This window comes from Martes martes (genome assembly GCF_963455335.1).
Source record: "Martes martes genome assembly, chromosome: 5".
Classification (NCBI taxonomy): Eukaryota; Metazoa; Chordata; class Mammalia; order Carnivora; family Mustelidae; genus Martes; species Martes martes.
In genome coordinates, this window is record NC_137892.1 from 164,937,862 (window position 1) to 164,958,811 (window position 20,950).

The 20,950-nt window shown below is 59.3% G+C and overlaps 1 protein-coding gene across 1 annotated transcript in view; it reads left to right on the forward strand.

Moving 5' to 3' along the window:
* SLC6A3 (solute carrier family 6 member 3) overlaps positions 1-3,012 on the forward strand; it is a gene marked incomplete at both ends in the record, with an annotated part of 35,028 nt that extends 32,016 nt beyond the window's left edge. Inside the window, one exon of the mRNA XM_080804476.1 lies at positions 2,989-3,012. Coding sequence (XP_080660602.1) covers positions 2,989-3,012 — 24 coding nt within the window. The remainder of the gene's footprint in view (positions 1-2,988) is intronic.
* Between the last annotated feature and the right edge of the window lie 17,938 nt (positions 3,013-20,950).

Consider the following 20,950-nt stretch of genomic DNA (forward strand, 5'->3'; position numbering starts at 1 on the left):
CGGCTCAGAGCGTCGCCCTCCCGGGGTCGGGGTGCCGGGACGCTCCTTCAGACCCCGACCCCAGGGGTCACTCAGGCTGCTGCAGACTGTTGGGGCGGGGGCTGCGGAGAGCCGGGAGGCCGGGGGCCTCCAGGGGAGAGGGTGGAGGTCTCGCCAGGCCCGTGGCAGGACTGGGTCCGTGCCTTCCCTGGATTTGCTCGCTTGTAGTTGTGCTAACTCCCCAAGCGAGACCTTGGGTCCCTCGCTCGCGAGCTCTCTTCTTTCCCAGTAGAAGCTCTCAAGGCCCTGTCGGGGGCGCAGCGGCCACACACAGCACAGCCTTGTCCTTATCCTTTGGTGTTAAGGGTATTTTCGTTTTCATTGTGATTTTGTCCACCCGTGAGTTGCTTGAAGTTTGCTTTCAAATCCCCAAATCTATGGGGATGTTTCGTGGGTGTTTGGGGGATCAGTGTCTGATATGATTGCATCTGGTCACGTGCTCTTGGGGGCACATGAGGACTTCGGGGTGGCAGAGCCCCTGACCCACCACGGCAGACACGATGCACATCTGTGGATGCAAGTGTGTCCTGCAGTCGGTGGCACGCGCTCCTCCTTGCGCCTGTCACGTTGCGCTGGTGGCCTTGCCGCTCAGGTCACGCAGCTCGTCGCTGACGTCAGCTCTGCTTCCCGTGAGAACTGGGAGGGGTTTGCACGCTGTAGCGAACTTGTCCAGGTCCCCCCCCCCATAATCCCACCAGTTTTTTGCTTTATATATCGTGCGGCTGCTTTCTGGGGTGACCCCACGTCTGGGATGGCCGCGTCTCCCCTGGGACCTCACACGTCCTCTCTCCCTCGAGCTGCTTTTGCGCTGGAGGCCTCTGGTCTGACCTGGTACTTGCGGCGGGTTTCCCCTGAGTTTGCCCGAAGCGCTTCTACAGTGTCCCCGTGTTCACCTTTGCCGCGATCTCAGAACGCAGCCGTCTTCGGCCAACCTGGTACACACCTGGGACTTTGTACTGACAAAGATGAGTCCCTTTACATCTGTTGTGATTATTGGTATGTTCAGCTTGATTCTAGGTTTTTTAACTCTGTTTGCCCCATTTTTAATGTGTATTCTTCTCCTTTCTTACCTTTTTATGGATTGCTCTTTGGGGGATTTGCTTTTCCCCCCTTTTTTTAATGTTTTCTCTCTGTGTGGAACTTACACACTCATGTACTTGCTTACAGACCTGTACGTCACTCCTTTACAGTTATCTTTGGAATTGTGACATACATGCCTCCCTTTGCACGCATGAAGTGACACAGTATCTCAACCCCATCCTGAATGGCACAAGGGCTTAGGACTTCTCCTGCTAGTTATCACGCTGTTAGTGCCCTGTGCTCCATTTCTGTCTTTTCTAACCCACAAACTAGGCACTGTTAAAATTATGCTCTGTTGTACAGAAATGCTCTCTGGGTTCATGGGCACGAGACTGCTTAGTTCTCCACCCAACTTTTTGACATCTATGTCTTTCCTTGGAGCATCATTTTCTGGCTTTAACATCAAACATCCTTCAGACTTTCCTTTAAGGAGATCTCTCGATCAACTTCCCCACTCTTGTGTGTCCAGAAACGTTTTCATTTGGTCCCTCTCAGGAAGGAGGGTCTCAGCTGCTGTCTCCGGCGCTGAGACCGTGCGTTCTCGTGCGTTCTTGGTGGCCCCTTGGCTGCCGCCTGGAGACCGCGCCTGTGTCCGGGGTCTGCACACCCATGTGTTTTGTCTGTCCGGGGAATGTCGCAGTCGTGCCTCGCAACCTGGCCTCCTGCACGGCTCCCCTCGGGGCTCTGCTGTGCGACACTTGCCCTGCCCTCGGGTTCTCACGCGCTCTCAGGAGTTTGGTGAATGTGGTGACTCAGGTGCACCATCGTGCAACACCCTCTTGTCAGTGCACACACAGCTGCTTTGAGTCATTTATCTAAAAATCAAACCGCTCGAACTTCCGCACAGAAAGTTCACACTGATCGTAACTCCCAGGCGTGGCCTGAGGCTCCCCCATCCACCCCCGAGGCAAACACTCTCCTGCTCTGGTCCGGGTCTTCCGCGTGCCCCTGCCCGCATCGTCTCCTTGTGTCTGGAGATACTTCTGTGTTCCCGAAAAGTCGATCGGTCTGCAGTGGGGCACCCCCGTGGAGCTCTAGGGCTCTGGCCCCACAGCTCTGTCCCACCTGCGTGCCCTACATGGCCCTACTGGGCGGGGGCTGCCCGCCCCGCTGCGGCCCCTGGGGAGCCCAGCCCCGGGTCTCCCGGAGGCCGGGGGCAGCCGTGTGCCGGCCACGGTGGGTCGGGCCTCTTCCCACCCCGGGCGTGGCTGTTTCGGGGCGGGGCCTGCGGCGCTCGGTCTGAAGCATTTACACTGGGTTCTCGCCGTTCGGCGTGATCGCACGGCTCGTGCTCAGAGCCCACGGAACCCGCAGCCACACGGTACCGGGCATCCGCATCTGCTGGAGAACTCCACACCCGCGCTCGTCACTCTTGGCCTCCCCGAGCGGTGAGCGCGGCCTCCCCAGCACACCTGGGGGCTCATGCCAAGTGAGACACAAGTGTGGGTACAGCCTTGCCCTGGGGTGGGAGCAGAGGTCCCAGGGAGGCGGCAGAAGGGGGCCTCGGGCCATCCCTGCTCTGCCGCCCGCCCCCCCTACCCCCCCCCGTCTATCCCGCCTCAGATGTGCCCCTGCCCCTGGGGCCACGGTGGCTGCTGCTCCCCGCCGGGCCCTCGCGGCAGCCGCGCTCTCTGCTCTTTGCCCGCAGACCTACTCGTACGCATCTGCACAGGCTGAAGGTTGTTCACGTCTACGTATATAACTTAAGGGTGTGTGCGTGAGGCGGGTTTCTGGAAGGTTCACGTGGGCATCAGACCCGAGCTTCCTGGGCCGCGGCGTCTCCTGGAACTTGCCGGGTCGGCAGCCAGGAGCCCCCTGGAGCCAGGCAGCCCCTGCTTTGCTTCTGAAGAAACCCTGTTTCCTTCCTAGCTTCGCCACTGGCTCCTGGTGTAGCCGGCGGGCAGGGGGCCCGGACGGCCACCCCAGCGCAGGAGAGACGCCCGCAAAGAAGACCCCGAGCTGAGAGAGAAAGGCGGGGCTGCCGGCTGCGGGACTCCTGCTCTCCCAGAACCGCACGGAGCCTCCGCCTCCCGGCTCCGTGCGCCCTTCCTTTGCCACCGGGAGAGGACTGGCCGTCGTGCTTGTCTCTGTGACCACGTAAAGTAGCTCTGTGCCCCTTCCTGCAGGTAGAAACCATCGTCCGTGTTCTGTTTGTGCCGAGCCCGCTCCCCCCACCGCCACCCCCCGCCGGCTGCCCCTGTGTGCGGGTCTTGCTGTCACCCACGTGCTGAGAAGAAAAGTGGTGATCGTGGCAGCTGACAGCCCAGGGCTCGTGACTTCCTGGGTATTTTATTTTGCTCCAACTAGAAGAGCCAAATGTCATATGTTGCCTAATTGTGCAGAAGGTGCCCTGGGGAAACCACAAAAGGCAATAAAGTGGGGCCACCACGTGTCCCCACACCATGCACCTTGTGTGCACGGAACCTGCCCAGGGTCCCAGTGTATGTGATGGGGACGCTCTGTACTTCCTTCTAGCGGACAGAAACACAACAGGGGGTCCGTGCACGCTGCCACCACCCTGCCCATCGTGGGCCACGCACAGTCACGGCCACCTCGCTGCAGACCCCCGGCCCCAGGAGGCGGGGGCGTGTGCCCCTCACCCCCAGGCCCTGACACTGCCAGGCGCCCGCGGCAGGCGGCCTGGGGACCCGGGACCTGGGGAGGAAGCCGCCGCTGGGGCTTCCGTTCCTCGGTTCACGTCCCTCCCGCAGCAGCACCATCCGTGTTGGGGAACGGCTGTTTCAAATCATGTCTACCCGTGAACCGCTACCCACCCTCAGGAGGCAGGGCCGGCTTCGGAGGACCCGTCCGTGATGTCCCAGTCGCCATTTGTGCGCATGTTGGCAGCACCGACAGAGGACGGCAGCCACACTGCTCCCTGCACGCTGGCGTCGCCCTGAAGGGGACCTGGCCACCAGAACCCAGAGGCCGCGCAGCCTGTGCCCCGGGCCCCGGGAAGTCCTGCTGTGTGCCCCCGTGCGGCCATCGCTGCGAGGGGCCTTCGGTGCCCAGGGCTGAGGAGCTGGCCGCTCAGGGAACCAGCTCGTGGACGGCAGGCGGCCGGCACCCTGAGTGCTCTGTGTAGATAGTGGTGTCGTCAGCGTCTGTCAGTCTGTCTGTCTGTATCCGTAGTCGGCACCTCGTGTGAGTCGTCGGCAACAATAAATCCATGTGGGAAAACGGACCGTAGCTGTGTGGGCGCCTTTCTTTGCTCAAGCTGTGGTTCCTCCACTGCCCTCACCTGGAGGGAGCACCGCTGGGCTTGACCTGGACCCGGGACCCCAGCCTGCAGACTCCCCTTGTACCCACCAGCCCTGCCACCCCAGCCCTCCTCTCCCGAACCTTCCTCTGCCATCTGTTCCCCCTCGGGCTCCCCATGTGTCCAGACTCCAGCCCTGCATTCAGACCACTGCCGCCACCCCACCCAAGCCCGCCTTCTGGGGATAGGACACCAGGGTCCTGAGTGGTTCCCTGCCCTTGGTCCCCAGAGGATCTCTTGTCCACTCTGGGGCCAAAAGGGTTAATCTAGATACCAGTCAGCTCTGGCCACGGCCCAGAGGAGACATGTATGGCTTCTCACTAAGTTTGGAATAGACACCAATGCCCCTCCATGACCTAAAAACTTGGGCAGTGGGTCTGTCCCGTCAGGACCCTCCTAAGACACTGGTCCCTCCCACCAGGCCCCCAGCCTGGCCCCAGATGGAGGATCCTGAAGGCGCACCTACGTGAGGGCTTCATGCCCCCACCCGTGCGGTCGCTCTTCTTTTGGATCCCCCGAAGAACACCGTGCTTCCTTCAGGTGTCACTCCATCAGGGACCACGGGACACACACGAAGCCCTTGGGTCAGTTCCATCCCCAGCCACATGCCAGTGAGCCACGCCTCGACCATCCAGAGCTGCCCATGCTGCTTCCCTAGGGCCTTGTCCCCACGGTGTCTCCACCTCTGCTCGCCCCTGGATGTGAAGGGGAAAATGAGCCATCACAACAGACCCCGGGGGTGGGGGGAACAAGACACCTGTCCCAAGGGCATGAGCCACGTGGGCCACAGCGTCCTCATGCCCCCCACCACCAGTCACCAAGGGGCCTCAGGAGTAGACAAGGTCCACACAGAGTCCCGCCGGCGGCGTCCTGTAGCACAGGTGGGACCCTGGCCCGTTCCGCTCCAGCTGTGTCCTCACTCCAGGGGCAGCATGGGCACCTGCAGGTCCCCGGAAGAAGCTGGTAGAACAGCCTGATGGTGGCCGCAACGCCACAGGAAGGCTCGCAGGAGTCACCTACCTGGGAGAGCTGTGGGGCCAGAAGTCTTGGACTGAGAAAGATACCCCCAAACTCCTGGGGGTCAGGTTGTCCTTCCTCCGTATCCCCAGACACACAGGGACGCACCTGTGTGCACACAGCATGCAAGCTACATTGGCCCCACATGAACACACAGACACACAGGCTGCACACACGCATGCACACGACCCGCACATGGACACAGCACGTCGACACACACATTGTGCACATAGACACACGTGTACGTGCACGTGGACCCATACACACGGCATGTGGACACACATTGGTGTGCACATGGACACTCATGGCACGTGTACGTGGACACCCACAGACACAGAGTCTGCAGCAGTCAGCAGAGGTCCTCGTGGAAAGCCAGGCATGGCTCGGGCGTTAGCACTTCTCCGACCGTCCCAGAGACCTGCTTCCGTGGAGCCCGGCCACCCTGCATGGCTGAGAGGTCTTGTCTCCACACGCTTGGGGTTGTGACAGGAGTTCCGCTGGCATCCTAGCCCCGGGGGCCTGGGCTGGGTTCCTGCCTAGGTGGCCCACGGACAGCCATATGCTGCCCAGAACTGAGCCACGTATGGAAGTGATCTCAATATATAAAGAACTCCTACAAGTCAATAAAAACTGGGGGACATCGTCAGTCTGTGGTCAGTGTTGATTCTGAATCCGGTTCCAACGTGAGGCAGAGTTCCCTACCCCAAGCAAGTCTGTGCAGCCCCAGCAGGGTGTCCTGCACTTTGACTCACCTCTGACGCCGTCTGCCTGGACGTGGCATCCGATTCCACGGGCTAAGGGCTCTGTCCCATGCGAGCACCCCACTGCCGCTGCGGACATCGGTCACAAGTCCGGGCATCACCTGTGCTTCTGACCAAATGGCCATGAGTCAGAGGCTCCCACAGTCCCCTCCTCGGGTTCAGCTAATTTGCAGAACTGGCTCACAGAACTCAGGGAGCCTAGTCCACTCACTAGATTACTGTTTCTTCCCAAGGACGGTGAAGGGTGTGGACCAGCCTCCGGAGGACGAGATCACAGGGCGAGGTCTGTAGCAAAAGAATTTCCGTCCCCCTGCAGTCTGGGACCTGCGTGGTGGCTCGGGGGGGCGGTCTGGTGCGCCGGCCTGGACGCGCTCTGATCCCCATCCTTTCCAGTTTCAGGAGGCTTCTCTACACAGGTGTGCTTGGCCACTGCCGATCGATTCAACCTCCCCCGGGGGCTCCCCTGGAAATCAGGGGGCAGGACTGAGAGTGCCCTCAACTCAGGGCTGGTTCCCTTCTCCTTCAGGCATTTGCCAAAGTCACCTCATGAGCACAAACCCGGTTGTGGCGTGAAGGGGTTTGTGAACGACAAGACACGCATCTGGCCCTGGTGGGCAAAAAACAGATGCAAACGTATGACGAGTTCCGCTGCCACAAAAACCCATTAGGAAAGCGGGCGGGCTCACAGCAAAGGTGGCGTGTCCCAGTGGTGGATGCCCACGTGAAAAGACACTCGGCCGCGTTAGGAATGAGGGGGTGCAAAGCAGATGGGAGGCGACGCCACCTGCCCCCTGCCCCAGCGGCTGGATCTGAGCCGTCCTCCCCCACGGCAGTGAGCGGACGAGAGCCGGGAACCCAGCTACATCTCAGGTAGGAGAGGAAATTAGCGCGTGCACTTGGGAAGGGTTCGCGTTGCCTACGAAGCTGCCCGTCCGGTAGCAGACCCAGGTTTGGGGCTTGCTGACGGCCCCCACACGCGGAAGTCCTCCCGCCGCCGGTGTGACCATTCCCCACCTGCTCGGGGTGTGACTCTCACCCCCGCAACACCCAGGACAGCCTCCCCCGGAGATGCACCCAACAGAGCGCGCACTGTGTGAGACACCCGTGCGCACGGTCCCGAATGCAAAACGGGAACCGACAGAAGTTACCGGAGCAAGCGCCTGTCGGCTCAGCAGGAGAGGACCGCAGGCAGGCGGCGCGGACGCCCACGGAGGCACCGTAGGTAAACCATGTCCCCCCACAGGAGACGTTGGAGTGTCAGCCGCAGCACCTCAGGCCGTGACCGTCCCTGGAGGTGTACAGTGACTGCTACGTTCGTGTCGTTTCGGGGATATTGGAGCTGTGAGCACCCCGTTGTCCCAACCCCCCAACACGAGCGTCTCTCATTGTGCGGTGCTGGCGGTGGTGGCTCGCGAGAAGGGGTCTCCCCACGCGGGAAGCACGTGGACCAGCATGTAATTAGTTAACAGGAGGTCATATAGAAGTGTGACCGGTGACCCTGTAAGGGAAGAGAGACACACATGCAGACGCACCAGGGAGAAGGCCGTGTGACAGGGAGAGCTTGCAAGGTTGTGGCCAGAAATCACGGGTCACCGCCTGAAGCCGGGAGAGAAGCACGGAGCAGACTCTTGGGGGGCTGGAAGGAAGCAGCCTTGCCCCAAGCCAGACACGGACTCGAGAACACTGAGAGCACCTTTTGGCTCCACTCGGCCGGCTGGCCCTGGGGGGTTGTTCAGCAGCCCCAGGAAACTAGCAGAGGTGGGTCCACCCAGCATGGGAATTCGGGTTCCCTGAGGCCACACGCTGGGTCCAGCCTCGTCAGACACCTCTCCAGTCTTCTCCTCTGCCTGTCCCTCTCTCCAGAACAATCTGCTGTCCACTCCCATTCACCACTTTCCCACTGCTGACTCCTTACACCATCCCAGCTTCTCTTGGACATCACGTCTGAAAGTTTGCTGTACCCCCTGCTTCTGGGGTCAGCCCTGGTCAGTGCTCCTTGAACCCCCCCCTCTCCAGCCCTACCCAGCAGGGGTCCCATGTCTCCCATGGAAATACTCCTCGTCTCTCTTTTCAGTGGGCGGGGAGCTCTCCTGTGAGCAAAGACTGAACTGGTCTTATTCATTCCTGCCGGTGTCTTGAGTAGGCCTGCTACATGGTTGACAGTGGCACTTGATATCTACTTACACATAAATGAGTGAATGGGCAGACACTTACAGGAACACAGGTGAGGGTTTGGTGAATGGATAGATGGGTGATTAGATGGACAGGCCGAGGAGGAGAAGGAAGGAGGGATAGAAGAATGGGTGGGAGAGTGGGTGGATGAATGACAGACGGTGAAGGGACGGGGGGATGAGTATGTGGATGGAAGGTTGATGCGCAGCGCTTGGGTGGATGGATGGATGGATGGGTGGGTGGGTGGATGGATGGGTGGGTGGGTGGATGGATAGGTGGGTGGATGGATGGATGATGGACGATTGATGATGGATGGATGGATGATGGTTGGGTGGGTGGATGGGTGGATGATGGATGATGGATGATGGATGATGGATGGATGGGTGGATGGGTGGATGATGGATGATGGATGGATGGGTGGGTGGGTGGATGGATGGATGGATGGGTGGGTGGATGATGGATGATGGATGGATGGGTGGGTGGGTGGATGGATGGATGGATGGTGGATGGATGGAAGGGTGAGTGGGTGGATGGGTGGATGGATGATGGATGATGGATGGATGGATGGTGGATGATGGATGGATGATGGATGATGGGTGGGTGGATGGGTGGATAATGGATGGATGGATGATGGATGATGGATGATGGGTGGGTGGATGGATGGATGGGTGGATGGATGGGTGGATGGATGATGGATGGATGGATGATGGGTGGATGGGTGGATGGATGATGGATGATGGATGGATGGGTGGATGGGTGGATGATGGATGATGGATGGATGGGTGGGTGGGTGGATGGATGGATGATGGATGGATGGATGGGTGGGTGGGTGGATGGGTGGATGGATGGTGGATGGATGGAAGGGTGAGTGGGTGGATGGGTGGATGGATGATGGATGATGGATGGATGGATGGTGGATGATGGATGGATGATGGATGATGGGTGGGTGGATGGGTGGATAATGGATGGATGGATGATGGATGATGGATGATGGGTGGATGGATGATGGATGGATGGATGATGGGTGGATGGATGATGAATGATGGGTGGGTGGATGGATGGATGGGTGGATGGATGATGGATGGATGGATGATGGGTGGATGGGTGGATGGATGATGGATGATGGATGGAGGAGTATCTGGATGGATGGCCACATAGACAGATGAGTAGGACAAGCATAGACAGTGGATGGGTGCATGAATGAGTGGAAGCTCCTATATTACACCTAAAAATCTATTGTTCTGGTAAATCCCCCCATGGGGCTTGACGCACGAGTGCTATATTTATTCTCCAAGGAGATGGCAGGCTTTTTGATACAAGTGGAACTAATTTCGGAAACACCTAAAGACTTGTTTTCCTTGCACACTAACCCGCTGCAGAAAGCTCCCCGAGAGGGGAGAGTCTGCTCTCCCCCTGCTTCTGTCTGTGCCGCGTCTGAGTCCCCCGTCCACACTGCACTTTACCATCGGATTTACGTTCTTTGCCAAATGACCTTTAGACGCAAAGTCTGGGTGTTAAAGCCCAGAAAAGCCGTGAGATTTTTCCTTTGAGAGAAGCATTTTAATAAAGGCTCCACATCAGGGAAATAGGTGATTTACAGGGTAAGTGGATTCTCCCTGCTTGGCTTTTCTTGTTTTGATTCCACAATCCCCTCTAATCTCGTGGATGCATCTGACCAGCAACCTCATGGCCTTTACCTGCCTCCCGACTACTGACGGCAGAATAAGAGGTCGCCTTGTTTGAGATGAGTTCATGAGTAAAGTCCTATGCTCTTTTGTCCCCCACGGGAGACACTGCCTGCTGTCCTCCTCCTCCCAAAGGTCCCGGGTCCTGAACGCAGCACAGAGCCTGGGGCGCCGTGCCCGCCCAGCAGATCACAGTCCTTAAACCCAGCTCACCCGGATGCTCGGGGCGGTCTCACCCCGGAGCTGGGAAAACAAAGCAAAAGCCAGCGGCGACCTCCCCCTCCACCCGCTGGGTGGGCCCCAGAGACCCCTTCAGCCGAGCCCGAGACCCCCGCTTCTGCTGCTGCCCTGGCTGGTGTCCTTACATAGAACGGAAACGTCAGGATACATCCATGAGTGAGGCTGGCTCTGCTTTCTTTTTAGTTTAATAAAATAGAAAATGTCAGAGTCAGGTGCCCCTGAGAAGGGCAGGGTCTATCTTGTAGAACGTGTGCTCAGACGTGAGCACGTGCGAGCAAGAGAGACAGAGGACCGGAGGCCACGGAGGCAGGGAGGCAGGGGGTGGGGAGGCAGCAGGAGGGGGATACGGGAGCTCACATCCGCCGGGTCGCAGACTCAGGGCCCTGCCCTTTGTGGTTGGTCACCCCCAGCTGCAGGTCCCTCCGGCCCCGTGCTGCCCGTCTGCCTAAGCCGACAGGTGGGGAGGGGAGGCCCAGGGCAGGCAGGTCTGAGAAGGGGCCCTGTCCTGAGGGAGAGGGGGCTGGAAGGGGGCTGGGAGGGGCCATGGCGCTCCAGCGGACAGGATGGGAGCTGAGTTATCCGCAGGTCCCAGGGCAGGACGCCTCCTGACCTTTAGTGCTGGAACGCGTCTGTCCCCCTGTCTGCAGCAGGAATCAAGTGCCCCCGGGGTCAGGGCCACAGGTCGCAGACACCAGCACAGCCCGCTGTGGATGGGACGGCTGAGTCACAAGGACACGGAAGCCCAATGTTGGATGGCGCCTCTGAAACGAAATGCAGACTCACACTCAAGTGTAGAGGCCTCTGTGCCAGGATTGCTGGTCACCGCCGCCCAACTCGAGGACCTGTGGTCACTCACAGATGCCCCTGGGAATGGCGGGGAGGCTGTGCAGGGGACACGGGGAGCCGGCCTGGGGGCAGGCCTCCTCACCACCCCTGCGCACCGCCAGAGCTGAGACCGCAGGGGAGGCTGAGAGGCCATCGTGCAAGTCCCAGGTGCCCTACAGAAAGCCACATGGGGATGGGAACGCCCCCGGTCCCACCCCAAGCTGGCTGCCCTGTAGCCTACCCGGTCCCCAGCAGGGTCCCGGGTAGGGCCCTTTCTTGACCTTCCCTTGGGAGGATGGTGTGATACAGAGACCCCAAGGGCTCAGACGCTGACTCACTCCGGCTACAGGCCTCCACCAACATCTGAGGGACAAGGACCGTCTTCCCTTCCCCTGCCCAGCTCCCCCTCACTGTCCCAGGGGTGCTTAGATGAACATGAGACCCTCGTGACACCAGGAAATTCCACCGGGAGCAGCAGAACCCCCTCCTCGAGGGGCGGAGCGTTTTCCGGGGAGGCTGCCCCTCTGAGGGCCACAGACCCCCCAGGGTCCCCGAGCACACGGCGCAAACAGAAGGCACCATTTGCTTAGACATCTTTCTCCTCCAACTTGAAGGCAAAAACCTTCCGTTTCTATAGCTGAACTTTAAAAACCAAGCCCATGTTGACTTATGCACCAAATATATTTATCTAGAATTTAAATCATTTTACTTATTCCAGGAGCTAAGCTCCTCTTTCTTTAAGTTATTTGTTGTGTCGATGAAGGGCCCATCAGACACAACATTTCCTTGTGTCAGAGGCTGAAGGTCCCAGCCGAGCCCAGGGTTGGCCGCAGGTGCCCCACAAAGCCCCCCGGCCTCACGGCGAGCTCATTCCCTGTCTGGATCTAAGGCTAATATTTGGAGCGCCTTGTGACAAATGCTTTAAAAGGTGGGTTACAACCCACCAGCTGTTAAATGTTCTGATAGCCGCTAAGTCTTCTTCACACTGAAAAACTAAATCTAAAATTCTAGAAAGTTCTATGACCCCACAAACGATCGCCGTAAAAGCTGAGAAGCCGAAGCGGGCCATCACCTGCAGGTCCGGTCCACCAGGCGGCAAGTGAATGCCGGCCACTTCCATCGCCCCCGTGCCAGGGGCTGCCTCGGGGGCCTGGGTTTGTCTGCAGCTGGGCGGGGGGCTCCTGGCCGGAGGAGGAGGCCCCGGCGGCGAGGCGGGCGCCTCCGCCCCTGCACCGCCCCCCCACCCACCTTGGGCCAGCGGAGGTCCGAAGTGTGGAAGGAGCTGACACCCGGCAGGGTCGGGCAGCGGACCTGCTGATCGGACGGTGGGTGGCGGCTGTGGGGTGGACCCTGGTTCACTGGCTCCCCATGGCGGCAGTCGCTGATCACGGCTCGCGCACAGAAAAGCAGGTTTTCTTACGGCTCCAATGGACTTTTTAACAAGAAATGCAAATGTATCTGAAACACGCTGGCCCACGCTGCTGGCCACGGCCAGTGGCTGCTGATCCCCCCGGGGTCCCAGAGGTGAGGGGCTTCTGCAAGAAGCTGGCCCGAGGCTGGTGGCCGCCTCGGATGGGGCTGCTGTGCCGTGGGGAGTGGGGGAGCCTGTGCTCACCCTGCCCATCCCTCCCCTGCGGTTCCTTCCCCGGGGATGACACACCACCACTGCCTATTTGCTGAGGTCTGCTGAGTTGAAACCCGAGGGCCTGAGTCAGCGGGTGCACACGCTTGGCCCAGCTACGCCTGAGGCCAGCTCCTCTCCGTGCAGCCAGAGCCCCCTGGGAGCAGCCGCCCACCTCCTGGGCACCTGGGGGCCCCTCCCCAGCCCCCTGTCCCTTGGTGCTGTCTCCCAGCCCCTCCTGGCCTGGCCCAGGTCTTTGGAAGCCCGCGCTGTGACTGACTGCTACACGACAAAGAGAACTGTGCTTGGACACTGTGCCCTAGTTAGGAAATCTCTTTCGCTCAGAGAGGCGAGTTAGCAAACCTGAAATTACCATGTCTATATTCTAGGACTGAGCAAGTTGCCAACATGCTGCAGACGGCCCAGAGCCACTGTGTGACTGCCGGGCCGGCACAAAACGAGAACCCAGGGCCCTTTCCAAACCATGAAGATGTGCAGGACAGCGGCTGTGGGGCTCTGAGTGCAGGCCTCCGCGAGCATGAGGCCCTGGGGACGGCAGGGTGTCACCTGGGGAGAAAGGAGCCACAGAGACAGGGAGGGGCATAGGGACGGGGCATGGCAGGGGGGCAGAGGAGGCATGGAAATGACAGGGAGCAGAGGGGTGGGGGGACGGTAGGGGACAGCGGGGGGGGGGGGCGTAGGGATGGCAGGGGCAGCAGGGGGCCGGGGGATGGTGGGGGGGTGCAGAGGAGGCATGGGGATTGCAGGGGGCGTGGGGGTGGGGAGACAGCAGGGGCAGCAAGGGGGGCGTGGGGACAGTAGGGGACAGCGGGGGGATGTGGGGATGGCAGTGGGGCGGGGGAGCACGCACACTGGCATCTCTACTTACAAGGCTGCTGATCCCACCCTGCGGGCCCCAGCCCTGTGACCCCATCTAGCCTAAGGGCCCCCCAAAGTCCAGCCTCCTAACACCATCACAGCAGGAGCTGGGGCTTTAGCCTGGGAATTCAGGGACACGAGCATTCAGTCCTACAACAAGAGCCCCCAGTCCACAGCGAGCACAGAGCTGGCTGCGGGAGAAGCTCCCCTTTCGGCATCAGCGGCTTCATCCCGTGTGACCAGCCTGTGGCATGTGCGTGGCCACCTACGGTTTCGCATGGGCACAGCTGGGAGACCCTCCTCCCCACCAACTGGATCCTGAGTTTGGAGGTGCGGGAGGGCGCTGCTGACCCCCCAGCAACTCCCCCGGCCCCTGCGGCTCCCGAATCTGAGACACGCCCCATGTTGGAGCTTTCTGCCTGCTGGAGTTCCTGGGCCCCCGCAGCCACAGGCACGTCCACCCCGTCGAGGTGGCTCAGGCTCCAGAGAGGCAGGGCCCAGGGCACCCCCAGCCCTGCTTTCCTGCCCAGGGAGACCCCGCACGTCACCGATCCCTGGCCCTCCCTCTCAGACCCTCAGGTGTCCACCACCCAGCCCCTCCCACAGTTGGGCACGGCATGAGAGCTGGCCAAGGGGTGGCCAGTGGCCTGGAACCCAGCCCCAGATGCTTCCTGCCTCAGTTTCCTTATCTGCAAATAGCTCGGTGGGGTAGGTGGTGGGGAGAGCGGGTGGCTGCTGTTGTCAGGACGGCGCCATTGGACAGCCTTTGTGGTTTTCAAACACAGGACTGTCGGCACCACGGGGCCACACCTCGTGTCAGAGCCACACGCGTGGCCCCCACTGTCAGCGCGTGCCCGGCGGGGGTCTGAGGAGTCCGCCGTCGGAGCTGACTGGGGGCCTCGGTGCGGCTGTGCTCCCGGGAGGGCCTAGGCACATGGGCGTCCACGAGGCAGGTCCACGGCTGTCATTACCACTCGTGGTCAGCCGTCAGAGCCCAGGGCTGGGAGTTGGGGGAAATGTCAGCAGGGAGGACAAGGAAGCTTGGTCAGACCCAGTGGCCGTGAGCTGACTCCCCCGCCACGTGAAGAGCTGCTTCGGTCGCATGCTGGCGTCCGGAAATCGTGTGTGTCTGCGTTCCAGAGGACAGAATCTACTATTTGTTCGAAATAGGTTTCCTAAGGTAACTGCAAACCACAGTATTGACATGAAGTCTTATTAAAAGCTCTGTGGGAAGGCTAGCCTGGCTTTTTGTAAGATAATAATAGGGCTTGTGTGTTCTAAGGCTGCAACCTGTAATCTCATTGATTTTCCTCCAGGGAAATGGGGCTGTCAATGAGGGCATGACCCTGGGGGACCATCAGCGCCTCCCGAGGGCAGTGGAACGCAAGGGGTCCACTCCCAATGCCTGAACCGGCCAAACTTCCCTGTCCGTGACCCCACGCCTGATGCGACACCAGCACCCTCAAACAACGACAGAGGTGCCTGCCTCCTTCCTCCCCAGCAGGTGGGGGGCGTCTCCAGGGACCAGTGTGGAGCCAAGTGTCAGAGACGCAGGGAGCACTGAATACCTTGGAATGGTCCGTGTCTCCCCTTCCTAGGACCTCATGCTCCCTTGACATTTCCCCCGACCCTCGAAACAGCAGGGTTATAGCGACACATTGGCAGGGTTTGCAATGAAATGGGGGTGGGGAGGGAGGGGGCCATTAGGGCATGCACTGTCTTCTGCAAATTCATCTCTTGAAACCCTGACCCCCAGCACCTCAGCCCGTGACAGCGCGTGGACGCGAAGTTCTTACAGAGGCGATCAAGCTAAAGGAGGTCATTCAGGTGCGTCCTGACCCAATAGGATCGGTGTCCTCGAAGGAAGAGAGGAGCAGGACACAGACATACACAGGGACGACTGTGCGAGGACGCGGAGAGAAGTCGGTATCTCAAGCACAGAGATTCAGGAGAAACCGGCCTGCCCGAGCCTGATCTCAGACTTCCAGCCTCTGGAACCAAGGGGGCACAATGTGTGACAGCGAAGCCGCCTCTCTCTGGACCTGGTCACAGAAGCACAAGGCTCGCACAGAGCCCGGGGCCAGCCGAGGCCACCCACACGCCCGCGATCTAACGACCCGTGAAGATGAGGATGGCGGCTCACGCGAGGTGGCCTGTCCTCTTAATTCCACTCCGTGGGCTTCCGACCCTCCCTCTTCCCAAGCACGCTGCCCATCAGCACGTTCTCCTGATGTCACGAGGAGGAGGTTATGCACTTCATCCGATGACGCTGTCCAGCTTCCGGGACTCGCCCGTGGTGGCTTCCTCCACTCGCTGAGACAACCTCTGGAGACACGGAGTTGGCTTGGTTCCAGCGGAGAAGACGCACAGAGTTGGGCGCTCAGCCCTACTGACTCTGGCACCCACCGGATTCGAGTGTGTGTACCTGGTTGCATCGTAGCTGCACTTTTCAGTTTTCCAAACCCCTAAACTCACTCAATGGGATTTTATTTTCACTGAATGAATCCTGCAGAGCTTGTCCTGTCTCAGCACTGAGAGGAAGGGACTGTGGTGGTGGCTAGTCCTTGAGCTCATCAAACAGCCTGGGCGCAGCTCAGAATGCGCCCAGAATATCTACTGCTCCTGCTCCAAACATGGCCCATTCTTTCTCATGATCAAAGAAACATAAATGAAAACAACTTGAAACAACATCTCGCCTAACAAATTGGCCAAACCCCAGAGGTCTGACACTGCCCTCTGACGGCAGAGCTGTGGATAAACAGACATCCTCGTACGTGCCGGGTTGGATGTGAGCCCTACACCACCCAAGGGAAGGCATTTGGTGATAGCTGGAAAACTACACAGGCATTTATCATTTCAGCCAACAATTCCACTTCTGAGGATCTATCCCAAAGACACGCTGGCAAAAAAAGGAGAAGGAGGAGGTGGGGGGAGGGGGAGGGGAAGGGGGAAGGGGAGGGAGAGGGGGAGGGGAGGGGGAGGAGGAGGGGAGGAGGAGCAGGAGAAAGAAAACAGGAAAAGGAAAGGAAAGAAGGAAACGATGTACGTCCAGGGTTAGGCACTACAGTCCTCATTCAACAGCTAAAAGCTGGAAACAACTCGAATATCTACGAACACGGAGACAGTTGAACGCGCTGGCGTGCCCACAACATGGACAGAGGTGCCCCTGTACAAGGATAGAGGGACGATCTCCATTTACCATATGGCGTTTTCTCCAGGATACACAAAAAAATTTAAAAACCCAGTGAAACTTCTAGGAATGAAAAATATAACATCTGAAATGAAAAATTCACAAGATGAGCTGAATAGCAGTTTGGAAACTGCAGGGGAAAACAAGAAAATCAGTGAACCAGAATATACGACCTTAGAAAGTGTTCAAACCTACGCATGGAGCAGGGGAAAGCTAAGAAGGAAGAAGCCCCTCATCGACATCAGAGCAGCATCGAGCCGTTCATACAGCCAGAGTCACAGAAGAGAAGGCAAACGATGCTTAAAGACTTCTTAGCTGCAACATTTTCAAATTTGATGAAATTCACAAATCAGTTTGCTAAGCCTCTAGCAGGACAAACAAGATGAACCACACCACAGCTATCACCGGCACACTGCTAAAAAATAATGGCTTCTTTAAAAAAAATTCTAAAAACAGTCAGAGGAAACAGACACATTATATACAGAGGGACAGGCATGGGAATCACTGCTCATTTCTCGTCAGAAACACTGTAAGCAAGAAAAATAAAACAGTGTGCTTTGACATGCTGGAGAAAACATGCCCGTCGACCAAGGACTCTATAATTAGTAAAAATATCTTTCAAGAAAACAAAAACAAATTAAAAGCATTTTCGTACAAATAGTGATGGACAGGATCCACCTCCGCCAGATCTGCATAAAGAAGGACAAAAGGAAGCAATGGAGGGTAAAGGAACAAACCGCAGCCAGAAGCCAGGACAGGTACAGAGGAGCAAAGAGCATAAACATACGCACAAAGTGTGTTTGTGCCGGCGTTTAACTTATCCAACATATAATTGTTTAAAACAAAAGTAACTATGTATCATGGACTTGATGACATACACAGAAGCGAAACGTATGACAATTTACAAACAAGCAATAGGAGAGCAGAAAGGAGCTTTATTGTTTACAACCCACCATAGCGCACTTTTCCTAGATACACCTCCTCAGGCGAGGGAAACGAAAGCAAAAATAAACTGCTGGGACTTCATCAAAACAGAAACTTCTGCACAGGGAAGGAAACAATCAACAAAACTAAAAAGTAACCTATGAAGGAGAGAAGATATTTGCAAATGTCATAACCAATAAAAGGTTAGTATGCAAAATATATAAAGAACTCATAAAACTGAACACCCAAAAAACAAATAATCCAATTAAAAATGGGCAGAAGAGGGGCACCTGGGTGCTCAGTTGTTAAGCGACTGCCTTCGGCTCAGGTCACGATCCCAAGCCTGAGATTGGGCCCGGCATCGGGCTCCCTGCTCAGCGGGAAGCCTGCTTCTCCCTCTCCCACTCCCCCTGCTTGTGTTTCCTCTCGGGCTGTGTCTCTCTCTGTCAAATAATAAACAAAATCTTTTTTAAAAAATGGACAGAAGACATGAACAGAGATTTCTGCAGAGACATATAGATGACCAACAGGCACGTGAAAAGATGCTCACCATCACTCATCACCAGGGAAATGCAAATCAAAACCCAGTGAGACGCAGCACCTGTCAGGATGGTTGAAATTAACAAGTCAGGAAGCAATAGGTGTTGGCGAGGCCGCGGAGAGAGGGGACCCTCCTGCACTGTTGGTGGGAACGCGAGCTGGTGCAGCCACTCTGGAACAGTGTAGAGGTTCCTCAAAAAGTTGACAATAGAGCTACCCTACGGCCCAACACGTGCACTACTGGGTATTTACTCCATAGGAAACAAAAATACTGATGCAAAGGGATACATACATGCACCCCTCTGTTTATAGCAGCATTATCTACAATAGCCAAGATACGGGAGCAGCCTAGAAGCCGGGTCAGTCCCAAGTCCCTGCACAGCATGGGGTTGGTATCCAACCTTCCAGAATGCCATGCAAGACCTTTCTACAACTTGGATATAAGGAAACCGAAGGACTCCATTAAAAAAAAAAGTTTTCCTCCCTTTTCCTGCTTCTTTTCTCACTGGGACCTGCTGTCCCGCATTACACAAGCCTCATACTATAAATAGTGTATGTCCTCTTTGTAGAGGATAAGGAGTTAGTGATTTCTCTAAAACAGACAACATCTAAGGAAGGACCAGGCGAGAACGACCAGATGAAACCATCATACGTGCGTTCCCAGCCGCCGGCACTAAACATCTCAATGCCATGACCCCAGGCTCCAATGGATAACTGACTGACGAAAGACCTCTGGATGTCTGAGAGAGCGTACACCAGACCACCATCCCAATAAAAACCCCAGCTCCCAAAAACGAGACTCTCTCCTTTCCCATCGGAGTCTCCCAGACTCTTTCGGAACCCGCACTCTCTCGTGCCATAAACTCTGCTTTCATCTCCAGGTGGCTCCCATTCCATTTCTCTCCCGTGCAGACCCAGGGACACTCTGGGCTGGTCCTGCAGGAACCCCCCGGGATCCTTGGACCCGACTTGCCTGCGTCAGCGTCTGGACGCAGGAGCGGCAGGACACCGTTTGGTGGTGTGGCCTTTGCCCCTGCTTGCCCATAGATCTCTGCACGTGGATTTGAGCTGGATCAAAACTCAGTCTGAGAAAGAGGGAACGGGGTATGAACTCAGAGTTCCCCGGGCTCTGCAGCTCCTCCCCGACCCTTGGTTGTGTGCTGGCCTTTGGACTCGTGAGACCCCCATCCGGTCTACCCTGCCAACCCCCTCCGGTTCTGTGGTTGGAGCTGGTCTCTGCTCCCCGCGGTCCGCCGCATTCCTTCCCGCACGGCGAAGACCGCAGTCGTGGTGTGGACCGGCCTGGCTCTGTAGGGGCTCCTCAGGCGTGGCAGGAGCACAAGGCACGACAGCTCGGGGGTCGGAGATGGCTCTGTGTGTGACTTTAGGTCCCCCTGCGGAGGCTGGACTTCCCGCTCAGGGTGACAGGGGGCAGGTTTGCCAGGCACAGAGCAGACGCGAGAGGTGGTGCTGCGACCCCCCCCCTCCAATGTTTGAGCCAACGGGCCGTGAGCGGGGTCTACGAGGGAGAAAAACTACGTGCATAAGGGTGTGAGGAGCAGGGAAAAGCCCCTGACGGCCCCAAACCTCCGGCTCCGATCCGAGGAGCGCGTGGCCCAGCGGTGCCCCTGCAAGCAGCCTAGCGCCCTCACTCCCGGGGGCCTGCACCCTCCGCCCCCCCGGCTGCAGTCGCTGTCCCACGCCCCGGGAAGCAGCTCGCCCCTCCGCGGAGAGGCGTGCGCCGTGTGCGGGGCCAGGAGCAGCGTGGACGGCCCCTGCGAGCGCCGGACGTGCTCCCGACCGCGGGCCGGAGAAGAGCGGAACGGCGGGCTCCCGCGCCGCGCACCGCAGGGTTCCGGCCCCGCGCCCCGCGATGCGCACCGGCGGAGCTCGAGCCCGTCCGCCGCCCGGCCGGCCGCGCTCCCCCAGGAAGGGCCGGCGCCCGCCCGCCCCCGCAGCTGGCGCCAGCACCGGAGGCCTTCCGGCGGGGGGGGGGTCGGCCCGCGCCCCCCCACGGACACCCTGTTCCCGCAACGCTGTGGCCTCCACACCGCCCCCGCGGGTTTACGGATCCACCCCCCGAGCAGCCAAGGCCCCGGACGGCCGTGGGCTCGCTGACCGCCCCTTCCTCTCCACCCCGCCGCCCGGAGCCCTCACGCCGCCTGCCACCGCGCTCCCACCCGTGGGGCCGTCCCCGCCGCGCGGGCGTGCAGGCTCCGCGCCCCCCGACCGACCCACGACCCCGCCCCGCGCCCCCCCGCGCGACCGCCCCCATGGCCCCGCCCCGCGCCTCCCCCGCGACCGCCCCCAGGTCCCCGCCCCGCGCCCCCCCGCGCGACCGCCCCCAGGTCCCCGCCCTCGCCCCTCCACCGCCCCCCATGTCCCCGCCCTCGCCCCCCCGCGACCGCCCCCAGGTCCCCGCCCGCCATGTCCCCGCCCTCGCCCCCCCACCGCCCCCCATGTCCCCGCCCTCGCCCCCCCGCGACCGCCCCCAGGTCCCCGACCCGCGCGCCCCCCCGCGACCGCCCCCATGGCCCCGCCCCCGCCCCTCCACCGCCCCATGTCCCCGCCCTCGCCCCCCCGCGACCGCCCCCATGTCCCCGCCCTCGCCCCCCCACCGCCCCCCAGGTCCCCGCCCTCGCCCCCCACCGTCTCCATGTCCCGGCCCCGCGCCCCCCTAACCGCTAAGTCCCCGCCCTCGCCCCCCCCGCGCCCCCC